Source organism: Eretmochelys imbricata, chromosome 7, assembly GCF_965152235.1.
Source record: "Eretmochelys imbricata isolate rEreImb1 chromosome 7, rEreImb1.hap1, whole genome shotgun sequence".
Lineage (NCBI taxonomy): Eukaryota > Metazoa > Chordata > Testudines > Cheloniidae > Eretmochelys > Eretmochelys imbricata.
In genome coordinates this window covers 83,296,426-83,320,500 of record NC_135578.1, presented here as the reverse complement: position 1 = coordinate 83,320,500, position 24,075 = coordinate 83,296,426, and the positions used below count along the sequence as shown (strand labels likewise).

The window sequence follows — 24,075 nt, the reverse complement described above, 5'->3', positions numbered from 1 at the left end:
TTGTGTGCCAGGTTGCAATGCCCAGAGTGGGGAGCTGCTGCTGCTGCTGGGTGAGTGTGGGGGTGGGCTCACTCTCCCTCCACATCCCTGAACTCACCTTTCAGCACCCCCACTTGTCTTTTGTGTATGTTGAGGTAGTGAAAACTACATTATTTGGTGATTTTTCTGTGACTTATAGGTTTTTTCCTCCATACCTCTGCTGTGAAATTTGTTTAAAATGTCCATAGCCTCAACTATGATTAGCTCAGAAATCCAATATCTTTAGAATGTGTGGACTTTATCCTTCTCTCCAATACATGATTGCATCTCCTATTAACTTTAATGGGAATTGTGTCAGTATATCAGATGGTAGAATTGGTCCTTGTGTGTACCCGTGACTCTGCACAAGGTAAATTTTACATGTGCTTGTTGCAAGGAAGGGTTATTCTTTTTAGAAACCACAAGATTAGAAATTATGGATCTGTTGTGCTAAACAGGTGAGTTAACTCTTTCTCAGACAAGGTACCAAAATTCCTGGTTCTAGAAACGTGTGTGTGGGGGGGTGGGGTTTCTACAGAATTCCCAATCTATATTTGAGTGCCATGGCAGGAATCAGTGTTTCTAGAAACAAGCAGTAATCTGATTCTAGATCAGGGAGAACACATGCCTTTTTTCTAGAACTGGAGATTATGAACTTGTAATCTCTGTTCCTGAGGGTGTAGTTTATGAAATAAAGAACATGATGTAATCCTCTACCCTTCAGAAATGTCTTGTTCCCTTCAAAACTGAGTAGGGGTAGAGACCAAGGAATGCTCTTACTGATCAGTTATGGATGTGTTGATGAATACAGAAGAGAAGCTGCCCTGAAACACTTGTCTCCATATTGCATGGGGGCAAAAACTCAAGGTGAAAACCAGCGAGGTGGTCAAAGCAGCTGATGGACTATTTATATAATAACTGTATCTGTTGCCGACTCTATGAACCACGTCCAACAGCATCTATTTCAGTGCAGAGGAGCCCTGACGGAGCACATTTTGATTAATAAATTATCCAGCACAAGGAGTGTGATGGGTTCCCCTTTCACATCTCATGAAAGTCATTCACAGCCAAGTTCAGTGGCTCGGCAAGTCCCCACCATTCTGACAATGCATCTCTCAGCCACAAACGTCCCTTCACAGGGGGACTATTGGAGCGTTCACCTAGGCATAGAGGGTTGGACAATGCTGGCTGAGAGACAGTCCTTAATTAAAGATGGAGAGTAGCCAAATCTTTCTCTTTGTGCATAATTTGAAAAGTAATGAGTTACCAATAGCAAAGGAGGCAGGGAGGAGATTTCAATATCTTTCTTCCTTTTCTGGAGTCAGTCCAGTACTTTTAAATAGCATCTTTAAACTGAGAGAGTCAGCAGAAGGTATTAAGAATCATGGTCCTACAAAATCCCACTTTATATCTTTGTTTCTCCAAAATGGCATCTCCACCAAGACCCATTCTTCACAATGAGACTAGAAGAGAACTGAAATTTTGCTATTGTGATATAGCCCTGCTACTCCTGATCTGGCTTCCTTTCTGCTCTTTTCCCTTCATCTCACTTTTCTTCACCCCAGCTGATGAAAGGAACTCATGAGTTGGACAGGATTTATAACTGACAGTTCCCAAAGGTGACTTGTATTTTAGCCAGTTTGACCTAATCCTTGTTCTTGTTGCTGACTTTTTAAATCTCAATACCCTACTGAAAATATCCTTATAGACCAAGAAAAACAAAATGGTACATGAAGGATTTAGCAGAAATGGTGCTGATTACGTATATCTGTCTAAGGTATTATGTGTTGTAGCTGTGTTTGGTCCCAGGATATCAGAGAGACAAGGTGGGTGAGGTAACATCTTTTATTGGACCAACTTCTATTGGTGAGGGAGACAAGCTTTTGAGCTACACAGTCCTGAAGAAGAGTTCTGTTGGTGAAAGAGACAAGCTTTTAAGCTATACAGAAGTTGGTCCAATAAAAGATATTACCTCACCCACCTTGCCTCTCTAAGGTACTATATGGCTCCCATTACCATTGTATTTGTGTGCCTTTTAGTCTTCTAATGTATTTATCCTCACATCTGCCTGGTGAGATAGGGAAGTACTATCCTCCCCATTGTACAGATGGGGAACCGATGCAGAGAGAGAATAAATGACTTGCTCCAGATCACACAGGAAGTCGGTGCCAGAGCAGGGAGCTGAACTGGTTCTTGTGAAGATCACTCGAACTAAAATGTGTATGTTACAAAGTCAGCATGTGGTCTGGGCGTTGGAAAAGTGGGCAGGGATCACCCTAGGTTTTGAAGGCCCTCTTGTTAAATGTTGTCATGCCTCAGACTGCCACGAAATCCATGGAGAGATTTAGTACGGTTTTATTTACGGTGGATGTCTGTCTCTTGTATTCACACACTTCCCTTTTTCTTCTATAACTTAGTGCATCTTTTCTTCCCTGTCTTTCAGTGTCTCTATTTGCCTATTTTACCCTTTTCAAATTTCAATATATTATTTTCTGTAACCATTTTATTTTTCAGATTCTTCCTTCCACCCTGAGCTATTTTACCATCACTTTTTCCTCTGTTTTTTAAAGTATATATATATTTTAAATCTTGCACTCCATTTTAATTCTTGCTCCAAGCTCTTTGACCACCCTGTCTTTTCCTGCTATGATTCCTCTTTGCCTCTTACCTCAACTGGATCTCCTAGGTTTCCTCTCACTGCTCTGCTCTCCCCTCAGAGCCATTCAGTCTGCCCTCCAGGGCTGTACTCTGCTCCACCCCGGACCTCTTCCAGGTCAGCGGGTTTTCATTTGTGTTTCAGTGTAGGGGAGGAAGAAAGGGAGACGCCCTTCCCAGGAGGGGATCTCTGTTGCCCACCAGGAGTATAAGAATCCCTTTCAGTCGTTTCAGTTCCTGAAATTTACCTGCTCAGTCTGACTGAGCCGGAAGAGATCCTGCCTATGATAGATGCTCTGCTCACAGGCAGAATGAGCGGTTTCTTATTACAGTCATGAGCTCTCCAGGCACTTTGCAGGGAAAGCAGCTGGGTGGCTGCCTGGCTCGTTTCAAAGTGCTAATGGTACTGGGATTTTTGGTCCTTCTCAGGTTTCATTTCCTCCTGTTTCTGTTTAGTCCAGAGTTAGACCGAGGCCAGCACTCCTGATTCATTCCTAGGTGGAGCCATGGGAGAGCACAAGGCCCTGGCATAGCACAAGTCAGAGTGTGGGTTTGAAGACCTCTTGCAGAACTGGTGTGTCAGAGATTAGATAAAAAGAACAGGAGTACTTGTGGCACCTTAGAGACTAACGAATTTATTAGAGCATAAGCTTTCATGGGCTACAGCCCACTTCATCGGATGCATAGAATGGAACATATAGTAAGAAGAAATATATACATACAGATAAGTTGGAAGTTGCCATACAAACAGTGAGAGGCTAATTAGTTAAGAGAAAAGGAAGACTTGTGGCACCTTCGAGACTAACAAATTTATTTGAGCATAAGCTACAGCTCACTTCATCAGATGCATTCAGGTATTTTCCACTGAATGCATCTGATGAAGTGAGCTGTAGCTCACGAAAGCTTATGCTCAAATAAATTTGTTAGTCTCAAAGGTGCCACAAGTCCTCCTTTTCTTTTTACGGATACAGACTAACAGGGCTGCTACTCTGAAACCTGTAATTAGTTAAGATGAGCTGCTATTAGCAGGAGAAAACTTTTGTAGTGATAATCAAGATGGCCCATTTAGACAGTTGACAAGAAGGTGTGAGGATACTTAACTTTAGGGAAATAGATTCAGTATGTGTAAAGACCCAGCTGACTTAGAACAACGCTCCCTTAGCTCTCTTACCCTAACACCCCTACTCTACTTGCGCTACATTGATGATATTTTCATCATCTGGACCCATGGAAAAGAAGCCCTTGAGGAATTCCACCATGATTTTAACAATTTCCATCCCACCATCAACCTCAGCCGAGACCAATCTACACAAGTGGTCCATTTCCTGGACACTACTGTACTAATAAGCGATGGTCACATAAACACCACCCTCTACTGGAAACCTACTAACCGCTATACTTACCTACATGCATCCAGCTTCCATCCAGGACACACCACAAGATGCATTGTCTACAGCCAAGCTCTAAGATACAACCGCATTTGCTCCAATCCCTCAGACAGAGACAAACACCTACAAGATCTCTATCAAGCATTCTTAAACCTACAGTACCCACTGGTGAAGTGAAGAAACAGATTGACAGAGCCAGAAGAGTACTCAGAAGTCACCTACTACAGGACAGGCCCAACAAAGAAAATAACAGAATGCCACTAGCTGTCACCTTCAGCCCCCAACTAAAACTTCTCCAGCGCATCATCAAAGATTTACAACCTATCCTGAAAAATGATCCCTCACTCTCTCAGATTTTGGGAGACAGGCCAGTCCTTGCTTACAGACAGCCCCCCAACCTGAAGCAAATGCTCTCCAGCAACCACACACCACACAACAAAAACACTAACCCAGGAACCTATCCTTGCAACAAAGCCCGATGCCAACTCTGTCCACATATTTATTCAAGTGACACCATCATAGGACCTAATCACATTAGCCACGCCATCAGGGGCTCATTCACCTGCACATCTACAAATGTGATATGTGCCAGCAATGCCCCTCTGCCATGTACATTGGCCAAACCGGACAGTCTCTACGCAAAAGAATAAATGGACAGAAATCATAACATTCAAAAATCAGTAGGAGAACACTTCAGCCTCTCTGGCCACTCAGTAAAAGATTTAAGGGTGGCAATTTTGCAACAGAAAAGCTTCAAAAACAGACTCCAACGAGAAACTGCTGAGCTTGAATTAATATGCAAATTAGAAAAGGAGTACTTGTGGCACCTTAGAGACTAACCAATTTATTTGAGTATAAGCTGTAGCTCATGAAAGCTTATGCTCAAATAAATTTGTTCATCTCTAAGGTGCCACAAGTACTCCTTTTCTTTTTGCGGATACAGACTAACACGGCAGCTACTCTGAAATCTATGCAAACTAGATACCATTAACTTGGGTTTGAAGAGAGACTGGGAGTGGCTGGGTCATTACACATATTGAATCTATTTCCCCATGTTAAGTATCCTCACACCTTCTTGTCAACTGTCTCAATGGACCATCTTGATTATCACTACAAAAGTTTTTTTCTCCTGTTGATAATAGCTCATCTTAACTAATTAGCGTCTCAGATTGTATGGCAACTTCCAACTTATCTGTATGTATATATATTTCTTCTTACTATATGTTCCATTCTATGCATCCGATGAAGTGGGCTGTAGCCCACAAAAGCTTATGCTCTAATAAATTTGTTGGTCTCTAAGGTGCCACAAGCACTCCTGTTCTTTTTGCAGATACAGACTAACACAGCTGCTACTCTGAAACCAAGTTTATTGCTTGGAGACTGTAAGATGGAGCAGGCTTTTCACTCTGTGTTATTGCTATCTTAAAGTGCAGTACACAAACCCTTTGTGACCCAGACAGAGAATATCAGCACCTAAAACTGAAACCTGATACAGAATGATCATATGAATATTTGACAGCAAAGTGTTCAAAGTGGACTTCCCTTCAGGGGGAAATTGTACCATTCAAAACCTCTCTTCACAGCCCTCTCTGCTATATTTCTCTTAACATTTTGTGCTACAACCGTCACACAACACACTCACTTCTAAACAAAAATTCCAGTACCATTTAATGTACCAGCCAGAGCTAGCTTTTCCCTACTCCGACCAGGTAATTAAGTCCTCGCAAATAGGTTCAGGAATCACTATCAGGCAGCAGGTTCACTATTAACACATTTCCACAAGCTACGAGAGAGTCTGTTCCAAAGCTATGAGGAACTTTTGGAAAAAGAGCTGCTATCTAATCTCTGGTTTCAGAGTAGCAGCTGTGTTAGTCTGTATCCGCAAAAAGAACAGGAGTACTTGTGGCACCTTAGAGACTAACAAGTGAGCTGTAGCTCATGAAAGCTTATGCTCAAATACATTTGTTAGTCTCTAAGGTGCCACAAGTCCTCCTTTTCTTTTTGAGAATAAACTTGGTAGATCTGCTCCGTTTAAAATACACCAGAGGGGATTCTGTGTATCCACTGTGTTCTCTCTCATGTCTGGGTATTACAGTGCTGCTTCAACAATATAGTCATCAGAGGAACAGCAATTCATTGTGTTGGCACACCCATTAGACAGGGTCAGGGAGGCAGGATAGGATGAGTAGCCCTAGCAGCATCAGTCAGACAATACCAGGGTCAGAAGGGCGTGACAGTACAGGTAGCATAATATGGGTAGCTAACACGGGTCTGAGCAGCAAGGCAGGGCCAAAAGAACCAGGGATCTTTGGACAGGCAGGCAGCACTGAGAGCAGCAGACAGGATCAGAGTTCAGAAACAGGCTCCGGATGTCTCTGTCAGGCATTGTTAGATTGAGATAGTGGGACAGAGCAACGCAAAGAACACTGGCACCAGATCTACAACTGTGTCTGAATATGGCACTATAGATATGAGTCACTTGCCAGCTTTATGTAACAGAGAGAAAACCCTTACTAACTCATAAGATTTCATTGGATAGTATTCAGGTTTCAGAGTAACAGCCGTGTTAGTCTGTATTCGCAAAAAGAAAGCTCATGCTCAAATACATTGGATAGTAGTTATCTGCTTCAGAGGCCATTGGAGTAACAGACTTATCTGCGGGTGAATGTCCAGCAGCTAGTGATCGGAGTCTGAGCAGCAACATGCCAGACTGTCATCCATGCTCCTCAGCATCTCCACATTGTGTGGCTCTGTTGCATCCATGGAATCCCTCTGCCTCTGAGTGGGTTGATGCAGAGACCTAGTGGTTTGGAATGGTTTCTTTGTCTTTCCAGACACAGAGGGAAAGGAGAAAGAGGAGTGAAAGTAATTGCTGTTAGAGCAGTGGAGCAGACAAACCAATTGAAAGCCATCAGCCTGTGTTGCAGTACGCACAGTCAGCCACACACTAAACTGCAGTTAACCCAGGCTGGGACTTTTTACTGGGTCAAAAGACTGACAGATAACAAGAGGACAAAGGATGAAGGAGAGATTTTATACCGAGAAGGGGTGGAGAGAGTGGAAGGCTGAGTGACAGCAAATGGGGAGTGAAAAGCAAAGATGGCTATTTTCCCCCTATGAAAAAGATGAAGAAATTGAAAATATAAAGATAACAAGAGAGTTTCCAAAGAGAAGCACTGAGCAGGAATTTGCATTGTTCTATAGTGCAGTACTTCATGGAGGACCATTGGTCAGAGGACAAATGAATTGGTGGTTGAAGAGGCTTTGTAGGGAAAATTATGAAAAGACTTTGAATGACAGATTTGGAAACATGTCTTTCCTACTCAAAGGCTGTTTTTCGAGCCAACCAACTCTGTGTAAGCAAAAAGGCTCCCAAAAATACATCAGATGCATGTCTTTAGTGTGAACAATATTTGGGAGGCTGAGCTAAAGGAAAACCTCTGATGTGCACAGCTGAAGAGCATTTGGGTCCTTAAGTTGTTCCCTTTCTTCTTAAAAATTACCTTACATTTGCTCAGATTCTGGTTGTGAGCCGAATTCATGGTGACTCTTGGAATGAGGGGTCCAGTGCTCAAACTGTAGGGCTTTGTTAGGTCCTTCATGCTCTGGCCAAATTCAGAATAAGCCCCATCGACCCACTTCCACTAGAACATATTGGTCTGAGGCTGAAGTTGGCAATAGCACCGGTTGGCAGATTTGTTAGTGGCAGGACAATGTGTTTTTTTTATTAAAATATATATTTATGGCATGTAATGTTGGAGGACTGTACAAAGGCTGCCCCAAAATATAATTTACCAGGGCAATATGCAGCGAAGGAAATGGTTGGCATCTTAGGACAGTTAAACTTGTTGCAGTACAATACAATATATTTTTATACATTGTTCTTCAAATGTGGAATCACAAAATGACTTTAGTTATGTCTGACTCGAAGAGAAAAAACTTGACAATATAATTTCAAAGAGAGGAAATGACTCTGTCTGGGGAAGAAGGTCAAAATGTTCCTTGGGGGGCAGTACAAAGTGAAAACATGAGCGCTCCTGACTCGACCTCCTTACCCTGCTGTTAAAGAGGGAATGGGGGAGGAAGCCCAGACTGGAGAAGCATAGTGAGTGCAGGGAGTTAGTGGATATGAAATTGGAGAGGTAGCATGAAGTATGTGAAGACTTTTTGAAAATCAGGAGGAAAGTTTTGGACTAGATTTGGAGATGAATAGGAATCCATGATAAGGGGGGCCACTGGCATGGACAAGATGACTTAATAATGTAGGTCTTTTCTATCTATATAATTATGATTGGTTGATCCTGGTGAGCAGGGAGAAATTTGAAGATTTCCAAGGCTCCCAAAACATTAGAGAGAGAGAAATCGAGGAAGGTAGGTGGTGCATTACTTCAATAGTTCTAGATAGGAAGTGATTTAAGGCATGAAGAAGGATTTCAACAGTGCTAAGGACAAATTTAGAAATGTTTTGAAACGTGTGCTGTAATATTTCATGATCCTGAACTTTTTCTCCTCCCACATCTTTCTTGGCTAAAATTATAACATTTCTAGCCTAGGTAACAAAGTTCTGGCTTGACATAGGAGGTCAGTGGGTTAAGTAGGTCATAGTTTAAATAGGATCAGTGATGTGGGGCAAGGGTGTTTTCTCTCTCTGTCAATTCTGAAAGAGGATTTAATCAACCATGCAGTAGCCAGGAACTGACAATCAAGACAGACAAGTAGGTGTTAGTTAGAAAGGTCTGAGAATAATCTCCAAAAGAAAGATTATAGAGTTGGGTGACCACCACATCGAGGTAAAGTCCAAAGTGGAAACTATTGGTACCTTTTATGATTTGCTACTGAACATCACTTAATATTGGTAAGTAGATCCTTAACAGTTCATTAAGCTGTGAACTCTGTCACTGAAGCAATCAATGGGCCATTTTAGATGGAACAGAGAAGAGGACCCAAGGACAAAATCATGAGGCACTCTGTAATTGGAGGCCTGAGGGGAAAATATAAGCCCTCCGCTATAAAGGAGAAATGTACAATTACAGAGTTAGGACTCTGTCCAGGACAAGGAGGGGAGACCATGGTTTCTCTTTGCTCCTGGAGGGTAAAATGTCTGAGAGGATTGAAAGCTACACGGCAACCAAGTCACATGAGAAGACAGCTGTAACTAGAAGCAAGAAATGGGTCATTAATCACCCAATGTAAGGGAATATCAATATGATGAAAGTGGCTAGGTCAGGCAGGCAGAGGTACAGGATCAGAATAGAGCAAATTGGTCAAGAGCTAAGGAAAGGATACTTTTGTAATGGCAAATTTTCTTGAAATGCATTTCCAGAAAATTGGCAAATAGTTTTTAACATAAGACACCCAACTTCTCAGTATCTTTCTCTCTTCTCTCCCCTGCCCCCCATCAGCTGGATGGAATGTAACAATCCCCCACCTCCTCCTTTGTCTTGGTGTTTGGGATCAGGAATTCTTACACACTGTGAGAGTGTAGGGTGTAGAGTGTAAGGGTGTGTGTGTGTGTGTGTGTGTGTTTGCAGGAGTGTATGTATGTGCAAGCCCCTGATCATTAATTCAATAGCCTCCTTCTTGGATATCACACAAGGCAAGCATCAGATTGCCAAGGCTCCAAGTGACAACTGATTTCTTTGTCTCAGTTGACAAAGGTAAAGGAGATGAGATTATTATGAGGGTAGCCCCAGTCCCGTGAGATTCAGCTTATTAATATCTGCTGGCAAATAGGCTGTACGACTCAGCAATACCGAGTTAACCTTCTGCCAGTGTCTGTTTCTAAAGAAGGAGAAAACTGACCCAGGTTGCCATGAGAGCAGGACCGGCTCTTCTGGATGAAGCACAAAATGCATCCGATGAAGTGAGCTATAGCTCACGAAAGCTCATGCTCAAATAAATTGGTTAGTCTCTAAGGTGCCACAAGTACTCCTTTTCTTTTTGCGAATACAGACTAACACGGCTGTTACTCTGAAACCTAACAAAATAGTGAGGCATTGAGGACGGCATCGCGTGTGGCTGGTCACACATGTAACCTTCGGGGATATCAAATTTACAAGCTCATAGAAAGGCACCCAAAGGCATGGAATAAAGAGCATCTACAAACTAGATGGAAGCAAATGAGAGGGTCCAGCCCACTCCCAAAGGGCAGTGGGGACTCTTAGAAGGGGCAGTCTGCCATCCAGGGGACATAGCAGCAATGGCAGAGATCAGTCGAGGGGGTGTGGAGGAAATGAGAATGCTGAAGGCAGCCGTCTAAACCAAAGCCTGTTCAGTTCAGTAACTGGATTTTGCCTTTTTGTTGTGCTGCTTTAGCTCTGTCCTAAAACCACATGGGGCTAGACCATGAAGATACTATATCACAAGCCTTAAGTCAAAGGCAGCATGAAATGTGTTCCTGTTCTAGGAGCAGGCCAGGTCCCAGTTGTTTCTCCCCTGAAGCGAAGGGGAAGCAGGGACCCAACCTGCACCAGCTCAGCATACTTCCCATTCTGCACCACCTTAGCTCTGCAGCTGGTGCATGAGGGTGGGGATGGAGCAGAGGCTCTGCTTACTCCCAGCCCTGTCCAACCATTTCCCTCCCACCTTCATGTGATGGGAGTAGCTGCCCCACTACGGCTGCTCTCTCTTTGTGCTCAGACTTCAACACTTGCTAAGAGGTAAACTGCAAAGTGGCGGTCTGTATACGCTGTCTGAGATCCCAAGTCAGTAACAGAGTAGATGTGGAGATAAGAACGATGAATGCGTTTACATTTTAGTAGAAACTCTTTGAAATTCCTACACTGCCTGAAGTGTTTGTGATGCTATCAGCTCTTGCAAAGAAAGCACAGTTCTGAGCCCAGTATTGGGTAGGTAAGTGAAGGAGGAACTGATTTACAGCCATTTAATTTTAAAATGCATTTATAATGCTTTAAGTCTGCACATACTAGTATAATCTGTTACCCGGCTGGGGGTCTTAAACCAGACTACAGTTCTGAATTCTAAAATCGCTTTTTGCATGATCTGGTCATGCATGGAAGGTCTCATCAGGCTTTCCTCTGTGTTAAGTCCATAGTTTCTGTGTCTTCAGCAATATGGGCTGCTTGTGCTCATCCTGTTTGTTTTCATTGCCAGGTAACACCAACAGCATCTTTGCACTGGACTACATCAGTGGAGCTTTAACCCTGAATGGGCCACTGGACCGTGAAAACCCTTTCTACAGCACTGGATTCATTCTCACAGTGAAGGTGAGACACTGAGAGCAATACCTCTTTGGGAAGACAAGGGGAAGGATCAGCATAGCTGAAGGGAGAGGAAAGGCACTTCAGTCAGAGGATCATCTGTGAATGTGTTGCTGCTCTGTGCTGCTTAATACTGACTTACTTCAAATGAAGAAGCACACTGGCAGTATTCTTTCCCTATCTGACACCAGGGCAGACCTCTGCTATTCCCAGGGCAGGACCCCTCTCTCTCTCCCTGTCTGGCATCAGGGACAGACCCCATTATCCCTAGATTGGGGAGTGGGCTGTAGAATTAACCTGTTCTATTTCTTGTGATTCACCCTGACTGCTGCTAGCTCAGTTAGCTCTTCCAAAGCTCTCTGAACTTCTGCTCTGGGGTACTCCTCTTTTGGTGGTTTCTGTCTTCTGTAGTGTATGTGTTGCTCTGTTCTGGCTCAGGGGTACTCCTCGGGGTGGGAGGAGGCTAGACACACACGCTGCATGCCAGAACCCCTTTGAGCAGCAGGATGAACAGTGTCCTGTGGATTAATGAAGGGGGAACGTACTGGTGGGGCTAGTAGGGACTGTGAGATGCAACAGAATTAGAAGGGCAGAAACAGATGCTGACATGAAAAAATGGGTCTTCCCCCACCCCTCCACCCCGCCCCCAATCTCACTGGGCACCTGTATTTTTGGTGTCCAGCAGATCCTTCAGCTGCATCTCTGTCTGTGTTGCATGGTACAAGGATTACAAAGAAAAGGCTAAAAGTCGCTTCATCATGAAAATGCATCGAAGCATAATGTTCCGACACCATGAGGCCCCACCGGAGAACCGCTCTCCCAACTCCAATTTCCGCTCTTTAATCAAAATCAATACCAAGCCAGCCGGTGGGTTGGAAACACATTTAGAAGTGTGGATTCCACTGGGCTGGAGGAAAGATTCAGCATGTTAGAGAAGTCATTGACTGGGAGGATGGCAGCCAGCACTGGAAGAGTAGCATTATAGAATATCAGGGTTGGAAGGGACCTCAGGAGGTCATCTAGTCCAACCCCCTGCTCAAAGCAGGAACGATCCCCAATTAAATCATCCCAGCCAGGGCTTTGTCAAGCCTGACCTTAGAAACTTCTAAGGAAGGAGATTCCACCACCTCCCTAGGCAACGCATTCCAGTGTTTCACCACTCTCCTAGTGAAAAAGTTTTTCCTAAGATCCAACCTAAATCTCCCCCACTGCAACTTGAGACCATTACTCCTTGTTCTGTCATCTGCTACCACTGAGAACAGTCTAGAGCCATCCTCTTTGGAACCCCCTTGCAGGTAGTTGAAAGCAGCTATCAAATCCCCCCTCACTCTTCTCTTCTGCAGACTAAACAATCCCAGTTCCCTCAGCCTCTCCTCATAAATCATGTGTTCCAGTCCCCAAATCATTTTTGTTGCCCTCCGCTGGACTCTTTCCAATTTGTCCACATCCTTCTTGTAGTGTGGGGCCCAAAACTGGACACAGTACTCCAGATGAGGCCTCACCAGTGTCGAATAGAGGGGAACGATCATGTCCCTCGATCTGCTGGCAATACCCCTTGCTGTGGTAGGGGCAGCGCTTTGTCAGGGAGAGAAAATGACATGTAATTACTCGGCTTGACCTGTGGTGAGGGTCTTTCTGTGAAGTTCTACACGGTCAATATACTATTATCATCCCTTGGAATCCAGCTTCTTTCCCTTGATCCTCGGTGGGGAGGGAGCAGGGTTGTTTTTCGGGTCAAAAGTGTGTGTGTGTGTGTGTGTGTGTAAGTAAAATAGATTAGGCCCAAATGCCAATCTGTGGAAATGCTGAATTTTACCAACTCCACAATCAGCCTCAGGGTGATCTTTAGCAGCCCCATCTGCCTGCCCTCCAGTGTTCCATGGAGCTGCAGGGGGCTCTTTCCTCCCCTTGTGGTCTTCTTTCCGTTTTTTTAGATTATACAAAATACAAGAGGAAGAACTCTATTTTCAAATGTCCTTCACCACCCTCGTTTCTGTGACAATAAGGTTCATCCTCCAGCCACCCACCTCCCTTCTCTCCTCTTCCCCCCCACCAAAAAACCCTGTATAAGTTAAGATGTGTGGTGGGAACTTATCTCATAGAGTGCCAGTGCATTGGCCCTTCATGTCTAGTAATTTGCAGCCAAACCTATTTTAAGTCCCAAGTAAAATGAGTTTGCTGGTCTTGTCCTATTTTTCTAGTGGATGTTTGTCTCCATCACATCACAGCATGATTTTCACTGCTGCTAATCTCAGTTCAGGCAAGGCCCAGGAGTAAACCTGATGTCACCACCTCCCTCAGATGTCCTGGGAAAACCCTGGTTTTGAGGAGTGTCTCCCATGTCCTGCCAGGCTATTTTGCAAGATGTTAACAGTCTTGACATTAATGCTAGTGGAGAATGCTATAACCCTGTATGCATCATACTATTATGAGTTTGTGTCATTACAGTGCATGGTATCATAATGAGAGACAACAGTTTTGGTCCCACAAGGCAAATCTCTAAAGGTGGCAGTCCAGATGACAGGCAGATTTGTAGGTCAGTAGTAACGAGTATAATCAGAGCGATAGGTACTGGAGTAGTAGAGGTGGTGTGGGTAAAAATTCAGTGTGCCCATCCTTGGCAGACCTAAGAGGTGAGGGAGCTTGCATAGCTCCTAACTATGTTGTGCTGGACTAAAGCCACAGTTATCAGTCTTTCACCTTGAACACTAAACTTGCACCACAAATGCACATTTAAAGCCTCGGTCAAATCATGCTGCATCCATGATGTAAACGACAAGGGAAGGCTATTACTGTGCCATTGACTTTGTCTCAATGACAGCAGTCAACTGCACTGCCTGTATGCAATTTCTGTATGATGGGCCGCAATCTTCTGCATTTCTCTTATGCTTGTTCTTTGAAATAAAGGCCACACTGATATTTTCCCTTGCAGGGTACGGAGTTGAATGATGACCGCACCCCCTCCAACGCTACAGTGATCACCACTTTCAACATCCTTGTCATAGACCTAAATGACAATGCCCCCGAGTTCAATAGTTCTGAGTACAGTGTTGGAATCCCAGAGCTGGCCCAGGTGGGCTTTGCCCTTCCCCTTTTCATCCAGGTGCAGGATAAAGACGAGGTAAGACATCAGAATAAATATCAATGGCCACTTGCTGCAGATACACCCTCCGGGCACTCCAGGTGATTTCATGAATCCTCTGTCTTGTACCTCTGATGCCTTCTGTTTCTGTATATTGCACATTCTACTTAGAATAATACATGGACCATGGAGAGAGAAGTGGGCACTAATATGTGCATGGTTATACCCATGATACCTGTATGCCTTGGGTATTGTTCAGAACCTTCTACAGCCATCACTCTAGCCCGTCAATCCCTGAAGTGCAGACACTTTCATGAGGTCTCTTGTTGCTTTTGTAAAATAAGGATAATGTGACTGATGAGTTCCAACAAATATGGCTGTGCCACGTACCAGTTCTTGTGTACTTCAGAGCACCTGTCAGGTAATCGGATAGCTTCCTTTCTCCAGCCTGTCTTATAAATGGAGAAGATTCCAGGGAGGGATTCTGGTGGTGACATAAACTGCGATGGGGGGAGAGAGACACAACTCAGTCATCAGAACCCTACCGAACAGTTATCTGTGCATAAAAGATCTACTAATACAGTATGATCAATGAACATTTAAATGAACAAGAATTGTGGAAGTTGAAGATATGCTTCCTATGGCAATATGTACTCATCTCCATGTGTCAGTCTGGTCTCTTTTTTTTTTATTTTTTAAATAAATAGACAAGTAAAGGGCCTATTTTGTATCGGTGCAGGGAAGAGTCTAACCCCTGTAATATGGAACAAGTCTTCTGACAGTAGTACAGTCTCTGTTGGAAGAAAAAGGGAGAAGTCCCACTAGGTGCTGTTGTAGGAGGTGTATGGATAGAGGTAGTGATTCTCAGAATATTACTTAAAAATTTAGAGTTAGAATTTCAGCCAAAATACACGGGCTCTTCTAGAAATGATAATGAACAGACAAGCTTCCAACCCCTTTATCAAACCTCTTTCAGTTCCCATTGTAAAGAAGAGGTGAAGTTAAAATAAATATGGAGCAAAGAAAGTTCATCAGTAACCAGAGAACTTCAACAAATGAATAGTTATAGAAGGAAATCAGTGCAGACCCTCTGACTCTTGTTTCGTTTCGTGCATCCCACCTGCCCTGTGTAAGCAGCTTTATCCAGGAGAGAGACCACAGACTTTAACAACAGAGATTCCAGAAGCAGCTACAAGCAGGTATCTGTGTACCCCATCCTCCACCCTATTAAACCTTTAATCCTAAATGACGATTACTTGATGGTTTGAAAACAAGGGGGATTGGGATACTTATTTTCTTACTACTCTTCAGTGGCTGCAGTTACCCCTCGTAACATTTGCCTGCAGCATCAGTGGCTTGTTCTTTGCTGCTGTTAATGGACCTTCTATTTATTATAGCACTGAACCATTTCACTTAGGAATTCCATTAGGTTTTCCAGCCCTAGGGTTACACTCTTCAATTACTCCTCATATTTGACTCATGCAATTCATTTTTTTTTTCTTTACTATCCTACCCTACAACCATGCCACAGTCTACAATGCCTCCTTTAAAAAAAAAAAAAAAACTGCTGGCACCACACGGAGAAATTTCTAAAATATCTAAAAACAATCCTGCTGCTGTAGCATAGGGTATCTATATTTTTCTTCTCATTTTTTGTTTGGTCACAGTAAGAAGATTTTCAGGAAAATAGGATCTTTATTTCTTTGAAATTATTCTGTTCCTAGCATTTATCCATTTACTATATTAGAGTATTGGAGGGGGGAAGTTAGATGACTGATTAAAATGTACAATCTCTCTCTAAAAATAGAAAATTGTCACTTGTGGCAAAAGGATGGAGATTTAAACTTTTTTGTTCTGAGGATGTAACTCCAGCATTGTTTATCTCAAAAACTGTGTTTGCTGGTAGAAATGGCAGATTCTCTCCTGCCCCCTCCTCCCCCCCAGCCTTCATGAAATTCACAGGTTCTTTCAAGACCTTGCCAAAATATTTGTTTTCATGTGTGAAACAATTATGACAAAGCACTAATCAGAATAGTCTACATGTGACGTAAATCGCAAACAGAGAGTTATGACTTCAGCTGGGAGACATGCAGGTGAGAACTTAAACAGCTAACAAGAGCATGTTTTCTTGCAAATGTCCTTAGCAAACAAAGAACAGAATTACAAATAAGATGACAGGTAGTCAGGATTGTTTCCAAATTGAATATTTGTCATGGTGTTCCATGAAGTGTCAGCAGCTCTTTAATTGAAGGACATTATGGTAAGGCTGTTTGTGTCAATAGAGTGAAGGCTCTGTCATTGTTTCTGCTTCAAAGCTCTGTTTATAGGAGTCCCAAAATTCACTCCAGTCTTTCAACCTCACTAATTTTAAAAAAAAGGAGGGGGGGGGGGGAGATTCATGCATCCATTTAAGTAATGAGAGCAGAAAATAAACTAATTTTGCGGTTTGCAATGAACTTTCTTTAAGCTTCTGTAACTCCCAAACAGATTGGTTGCAGTTGTCAAAATCATTTGGCCCAGGCCTAACTCTTCTTCCATTGAAGCTGGTGGGATTCTTACCACTGATTTTAATAAAACCAGTGGAGTTTCTGTGTGTAGAAATGGCATGATATGTCTCTGCACTCATCACGTTTTCCAAAAGTAGTCACTCACATGCTTACCTGCACATATGCAGCAACTAGATAGATTAACCAGGAAGTTGGTGCTCTAAAAATCTATTGGGACAACAGTCTGGGAAGTGAGATGGCTTTAAACGGTGTGGAGACTGTGTGGAACACTCAGGTCAGGTCATGCTTTCTAACATAGCCGCAAATAGGTGCTTGAACTGGGTGAGCATGTGACCAACCTGCGCAAGATGGGGGCACCCAAATATGGGATGGCAGAATACCTCTTTGACAAGCACACCCTGGGGGACAGTGACAGTGAGACCTAAAGCCTCAGCACAGGCCACCCATGCGTTTCAGTAGGTCTCCTCGCTTGCTGCCCAGCAGTGCATGCATCTACTGTTGGATAATGTCATTCTGTACCAAAAAATCACACCTTTGTTTCTTTGTGTTTATAACACCTTACATCCAATAAAGTGACCTGCAGTACTGCAGTGTTGTAAAGGGTAAATTACACAGGCTTTCATCTATGATTCTATGCTTCTATGATGGGCATGCATTTGAAATGGCAAGATTACTCATCTGAACAGCCTTCTTGGGGAATGAGACTCATTTTAGACTCTTTCATGAACAGTTCGTTTACTCTGCTAAAAAGCCCCCAAACCCCCAAACCTTTTTTTTGCATTAAAAGTAGAATATTTAAAGTTTTGATTTATATGAACACAGTATTCTTGCCAGCAGGTTAAAGAAGTATGGGCTGGATGAATGGATTATAAAATGGATAGAAAGCTGGCTAGATTGTCGGGCTCAACGGGTAGTGATCAATGGCTCCATGTCTAGTTGGCAGCCGGTATCAAGCGGAGTGCCCCAAGGGTCGGTCCTGGGGCCGGTTTTATTCAATATCTTCATTAATTATTTGGAGGATGGTGTGGATTGCACCCTCAGCAAGTTTGCAGATGACACTAAACTGGGAGGAATGGTAGATACTTGGAGGGTAGGGATAGGATACAGAGGGACCTAGACAAATTAGAGGATTGAGCCAAAAGAAATCTGATGAGGTTCAACAAGGACAAGTGCAGAGTCCTGCACTTAGGATGGAAGAATCCCATGCACTGCTACAGACTAGGGACTGAATGGCTAGGCAGCAGTTCTGCAGAAAAGGACCTAGGGGTTACAGTGGACGAGAAGCTGGATATGGGTCAACAGTGTGCCCTTGTTGCCAAGAAGGCTAACGGCATTTTGGGATGTATAAGTAGGAGCATTGCCAGCAGATCGAGGAACATGATCATTCCCTTCTATTCAACATTGGTGAGGCCTCATCTGGAGTACTGTGTCCAGTTTTGGGCCCCACACTACAAGAAGGATGTGGACAAATTGGAAAGCATCCAGCGGAGGGCAACAAAAATGATTAGGGGCCTGGAACACATGACTTATGAGGAGAGGCTGAGGGAACTGGGATTGTTTAGTCTGCAGAGGAGAAGAATGAGGGGGGATTTGATAGCTGCTTTCAACTACCTGCAAGGGGGTTCCAAAGAGGATGGATCTATACTGTTGTCAGTGGTAGCTGATGACAGAACAAGGAGTAATGGTCTCAAGTTGCAGTGGGGGAGGTTTAGGTTGGATCTTAGGAAAAACTTTTTCACTAGGAGGGTGGTGAAACACAGGAATGTGTTACCTGAGTGGTGTGGGGGGTGGAATCTCCTTCCTTAGAGGTTTTTAAGGTCAGGCTTGACAAAGCCCTGGCTGGGATGATTTAGTTAGGGATTGATCCTGCTTTAAGCATGGGATTGGACTAGATGGCCGCCTGAAATCCCTTCCAACCCTGACATTCTATGAGTATTTTCAAGGTACTGTACCAATAAACCTGCTGACTTTGAGTATTTCCCCCCACATAAGTCTGTGAATTCAGAGCCTTAGCTTTGTCTTACAGAGTGAAATTCTGGCCCTGTTGAAGTCAATGGAAAATTTCCCATTGCTTTCAAGGGTCAGGATTTTACCCCCAGTCTCTTGGCCTGTGACAATTCTGTCACAGCTATAACGATAGCTAAATGTAATTGTTTGCAAAATATTAAGGTCCAAATCATGACTTTCTCCTGTCTTTTCTTTCTTTCTTTCTTTCTTTCTTTCTTTCTTTCTTTCTTTCTTTCTTTCTTTCTTTCTTTCTTTCTTTCTTTCTTTCTTTCTTTCTTTCTTTCTTTCTTTCTTTCTTTCTTTCTTTCTTTCTTTCTTTCCATTTCCCTTTTTTCTTCTCCTGTATTTGCCTCCTTACTGCCTGAATATGTCCACATGTGTTCTCTTTGGGAGCGTCTGATGGAGAAATGGAGTACCCTTCTTTTAGCTGGTCAGATGGCTCCTAGACATGACTGAACTACATGCCCCATAACCAAGGGTAGGGACAGTAGTTTCCACTAAGGGCTTGTCAACACAAACGTTTACTTCATAGCAAGCAGGGCCATGAATCTACTCCACACTAGCATGCTGCGCACTAACTGTCCAGATGGACCCTGCTGATGTGCATTAACAGTTTGTTAATGTGCTTTCATCCAGAGCCATTTCAAGGAGGACTAGATCAAAGCATAGTAACAAACTGTTAATGTGTGTCAGCAGGGTCCACACAGACAATTAGTGCTAAGCGATTTAATGTGGGGTAGATTCACACCCCAGCTTGCCAGCAACTCATTGTGTCAGCAAGCCCTAAGAGAGCCCCACTGTCCCTTGTCTCCGATGTTATCATTAGCAATGGGGATTTCAAATGGGAATGGGGGGAGCAGGAGGGGAAGAGATCTTTAGGCACAGAGGTGAATGAGTGCATCTGACAGAAGCTATTGTAGCATCGTGACCTTCATGCAGGAGATGACACGCTTCATTTGTATGAGAAGCAAAGGAAATGAAAAGAGAATTCTTCAACTCACTGGGGAAAGTGTCTAAATAAATAAGTATAGACAGAGACAGACAAAATCAAGGCAAGATTTTTTAACAGATTTAGAAAGACCAATTCTACCCCTTATATTATGCCCCATCACCCACCCCATGTTATAATTCCAGTCTCTTAATTGTTGTTTAAATAAACTATAGATAGGTGGATTTTTTCATTCTTTTCTCACATCTCCAGCCCCTTTGTGATTTTTGTTCCGGGTCTTGGAATTCCCTGCAGTTTGTTGGCATCTTTCTGTCACTGAGGTGCCCAGAGATGTGTCATCAAGTTGCAGTCTCACTAGAGTATGTAGAGGGGAGGGAGAATTACCTTCTGATCTGTGACGTGGCCGTGTACGCAGCTCTAAATCACATTGGCTCATTTTTATTTTTTTTTTGGTGCCACGCTGGTACTTACTCTGAGCAAGGCTAGGCAGAATCATAATAAAAACTCCAGGAATCCATCCCACCATTGCTAATGTCAGTGCAACTATACTAATATTGGACCAGTGGTGAGAGAATTGTCTATTATTCTACATCTCTCTTCCCCTATCCTACAGAAAGACAGGGACAACCAGTGCTATTTCTCCCCCTACATGGAAGTAAGGATATAAAGGACTGATGAAAGAAAGAGCTCCCTATCTCCTAGTCAGCCCCTTCCTTCTTCCATTTTAAAAACAAACCCCAACCCTGTCACTGAAACCAAATTGGGTCATTGCTGTCTGCAAACACAATTAGCCCTTGATTCAAATCACAGTCCCACACTCCCGCTTGTAGGCTCCCTTGCTTTGTGTGCGGCCTTTGAGCACTTGTAGAAGGGGTGGTTATGGGTGGGGGTTGCCCCTTTTAAAATGTTTTAGGTGCTATTATAAGTAAGAAAGATTTTAATATGTTGTCGTGTTTCATAACTAGAACTGTGTGACATTTTAAAAAAATTGATGGAATTTTGCTTGTTCCACTCCTTCCATCTGATTTTGCACACATAATGTTGATAAAATGATTATGATTCTAATTCAACAAAACACTTAAGTGTGTGCCTAAGTTCTGCTGAAGTTAGGGACTTAAGCATGTGCATAAAAGTTAAGCACGTGCTTAAGTGCTTTGCTGAATTGAGGTTTCCATTAGCACCAAAAACACAAACAAAGAGAAAATCTGGATGTTTTGAATCCAAAACCACCTCCATTAAAACATCAGCGCCTTGCCATATTGAAAATCCATCTACTATCACTCAAAAAAACGGGCACAGTTTAGCTTGAAAAAAGTTTGTTCCTTAGCAAAATTTTCACAAGTGGCCTCTTTGCATGTGCACAACTCCACATGGAGGATAGGATTAAAATGATCTGGATAAACTGGAAAAATGGTCTGAAGTAATAGGATGAAACTCAAGAAGGACAAATGCAAAGTATTCTGTTTAGGAAGGAACAATCAGTTGCACACATACAAAATGGGAAATGGCTGCCTATGAAACAGTATGAAGAAAGAGATCTGGGGGGTCATAGTGACTAAAACCTCTCCAATGCATCATCTAGTTGGAGGCTGAAGGTGATGGCTAGTGGCGTTCTGTTATTTTCTTTGTTGGGCCTGTCCTGTAGTAGGTAACTTCTGGGTACTCTTCTGGCTCTGTCAATCTGTCTCTACGTAAAAGAATAAATGGACACAAATCAGACGTCAAGAATTATAACATTCAAAAACCAGTCAGAGAATACTTCAATCTCTTTGGTCACTCGATTACAGACCTAAAAGTGGCAATTCTTCAACAAAAAATACTTCAGAAACAGACTCCAACGAAAGACTGCTGAATTGGAATTAATTTGCAAAGTGGATACAATTAACTTAGGCTTGAATAAAGACTGGATGTGTCATTACACAAAGTAAAACTATTTCCCCATGTTTATTCTCCCCCTCCCCCACTGTTCCTCACACGTTCTGTTCAACTGCTGGAAGTGGCCCACCTTGATTATCACTACAAAAAGTTCCCCGCTCTCCTGCTGGTAATAGCTCACCTTACCTGATCATTCTTGTTACAGTGTGTATGGTAACACCCATTGTTTCATGTTCTCTGTGTATATAAAATCTCCCCACTGTATTTTCCACTGCATTCAACCGATGAAGTGAGCTGTAGCTCACAAAAGATTATGCTCAAATAAATTTGTTAGTCTCTAAGGTGCCACAAGTACTCCTTTTCCTTTTGCAGATACAGACTAACACGGCTGCTACTCTCAGACCTGTCAGAGAGGAAAATCTGTTAGAGAATTGAGAATGACCTCAGACATGGATTCCGGGTACAGCCATGTGGTGTTAATTGAGTTGGCCTGTTTTCACTGCACAAAGCAAAGGCGGGAAGGAGATTGGCATCTGGTGAGATTCCTGTAGGAGCATGGCTCAACCTCTGCCCATACGATTGCTTGTTCTTCTGGAGGAGTAATTAGCTAAGGGTTTCCATGTGTGTTAACACTCCTCTGTGCTATCTTAATTCAATTGGCCCTTTTTGCTTTTCCACTGATAGTGCAAGTTCAGCCATCAAATCATTTATGCAGCCTCCAGTGTGGTCTAGCAGTTAGAATAAAGGCCTAAGCATCAGGAGACCTGTATTTTGTTCTTGACTTTGCCACTTGCTCACTAAGGGCCAGATCCAAAGCACATTAAATTTAATTGCAGTCTTTTCACTGACTTCAGTTTTCTTTGGGTCAAACCTATGTGAACTTGGGAAAATGAGTTAACCTGTCTGTGACTCAGTTTCTCCATCTGCAAAATGGGGAATGATCTAGTTGAATATGTTTTCTAAAGCTGATTGAGAGCCTCTTCTGAAGGACAATGGAAGTCATTCCCACCAGCACTGTACTATGCACTTTACAGAAGAGTAATCATATATACATCAAATATACGCCTTCGGCTGGCTTCTCCTGTCACATACTGCTGTAGATCAGGATTGATTCACCGAAAGAGTAAAACCTGTGGGAATGAGAGGGGATTCAGGCCTAATATTATTTATTATTACAGAAAGGTTTGTTTCAGTTCTGAGTCCAGGAATCATTCTGGGTGGATCAGATTCCAGTTAGTTTATAGAGTCATTCAGCCAGCCACTAGTCCCTGGTGAAGATGAGAAGGAAGAAGGCACCTTTTTAATACTGTATCGTTAGTATTAAAGAGTATCATTTTGTGTGACACCACAACTTTACAGAGATTAAAAAGGTAAAATCACTGCCTCAAAGAATTTTGTCTAAACTAGGCAAACCTAAAATGTGACAATAACAGAAAAAAGAGGGGGTTAGGGAAAGAGAGATGAGGGTTACAATACATGGAATAAAGAGAGGCTTGTAGCATGTAAAGTTCTGATATTTTAAAACTGAGGTAAGACAGAAGGGGGACGAGTACAGAGCAAAGGGGTGGGAGTCAATTTTGGAAAGAAAGATGAAGTTGGTTTTGAGGAAGGTGCCCCCAGGAATTCTCATTGTTTTTGCTGATACAGATGAACACGGCTACCCCTCTGAAAGAAGAAGAGTGAGGATGTTTGGCACATTGGAAGAGGGATGATGTTCCAGGTGTAGGGAGCAGTGTGAAAGAGTGGGCAGAGGAAACAGAAGGGCAGAGGGTGAGCAAAGAGATTGGCAGGGCTGAGCTATGAGACAGTGTGGACAAAGGGCTCAAACTTTTATGTGGGGAGAAAGAGGGAGGCAAGTAAAAATGCTTGAGATGGGGAAGGGACCCAAGCAGACCAAGGGGGCAAAGGGGATTATTTAGCTGCTGAATGCTGGCTTGGTTGAAGAAAGGAGTATGCACAACTAGGGAAGCTAGAGATGAGGGAGTCTCAGTGGTCTGGATGAGAGGAACTGAATTATGGCTTTGGCAGTGAGGATGTAAACAACAAGATTTGGCCAGAACCCAGTGTGAGGAGAGAAGGGAAAGAAGGAGAAAGGCATGTAATCTTTGAGGGTATAATAATTGTCAGGTATAACCCAATCTTTATATCTAGCCATTTCCCCCATGTATTTTGTACAACATTTATTTGAACTACACATTTTTCTTATTGTTTTTCTTATGAAGTGGTAACTCAGGGGACTTCTGAGGAGATTTTGCTGACTGAAGTAACTGAAATTCTTATTAAACAGATAGGGTGGGATTTTCAAAAATTGGCTTAACTTTGCTCCATCAAAGTGTTCCAGTTGCATTACCAACTCCCGTAATAATCTGTTTGA

General features: G+C 43.0%; 1 protein-coding gene across 1 annotated transcript in view; it reads left to right on the top strand.

The window, feature by feature from the left end:
* CDH23 (cadherin related 23) overlaps positions 1–24,075 on the top strand; it is a 498,190-nt gene that overhangs the window by 229,544 nt on the left and 244,571 nt on the right. The window contains exons 10-11 of the mRNA XM_077821918.1: positions 11,175–11,287; positions 14,214–14,402. Coding sequence (XP_077678044.1) covers positions 11,175–11,287; positions 14,214–14,402 — 302 coding nt within the window. The remainder of the gene's footprint in view (positions 1–11,174; positions 11,288–14,213; positions 14,403–24,075) is intronic.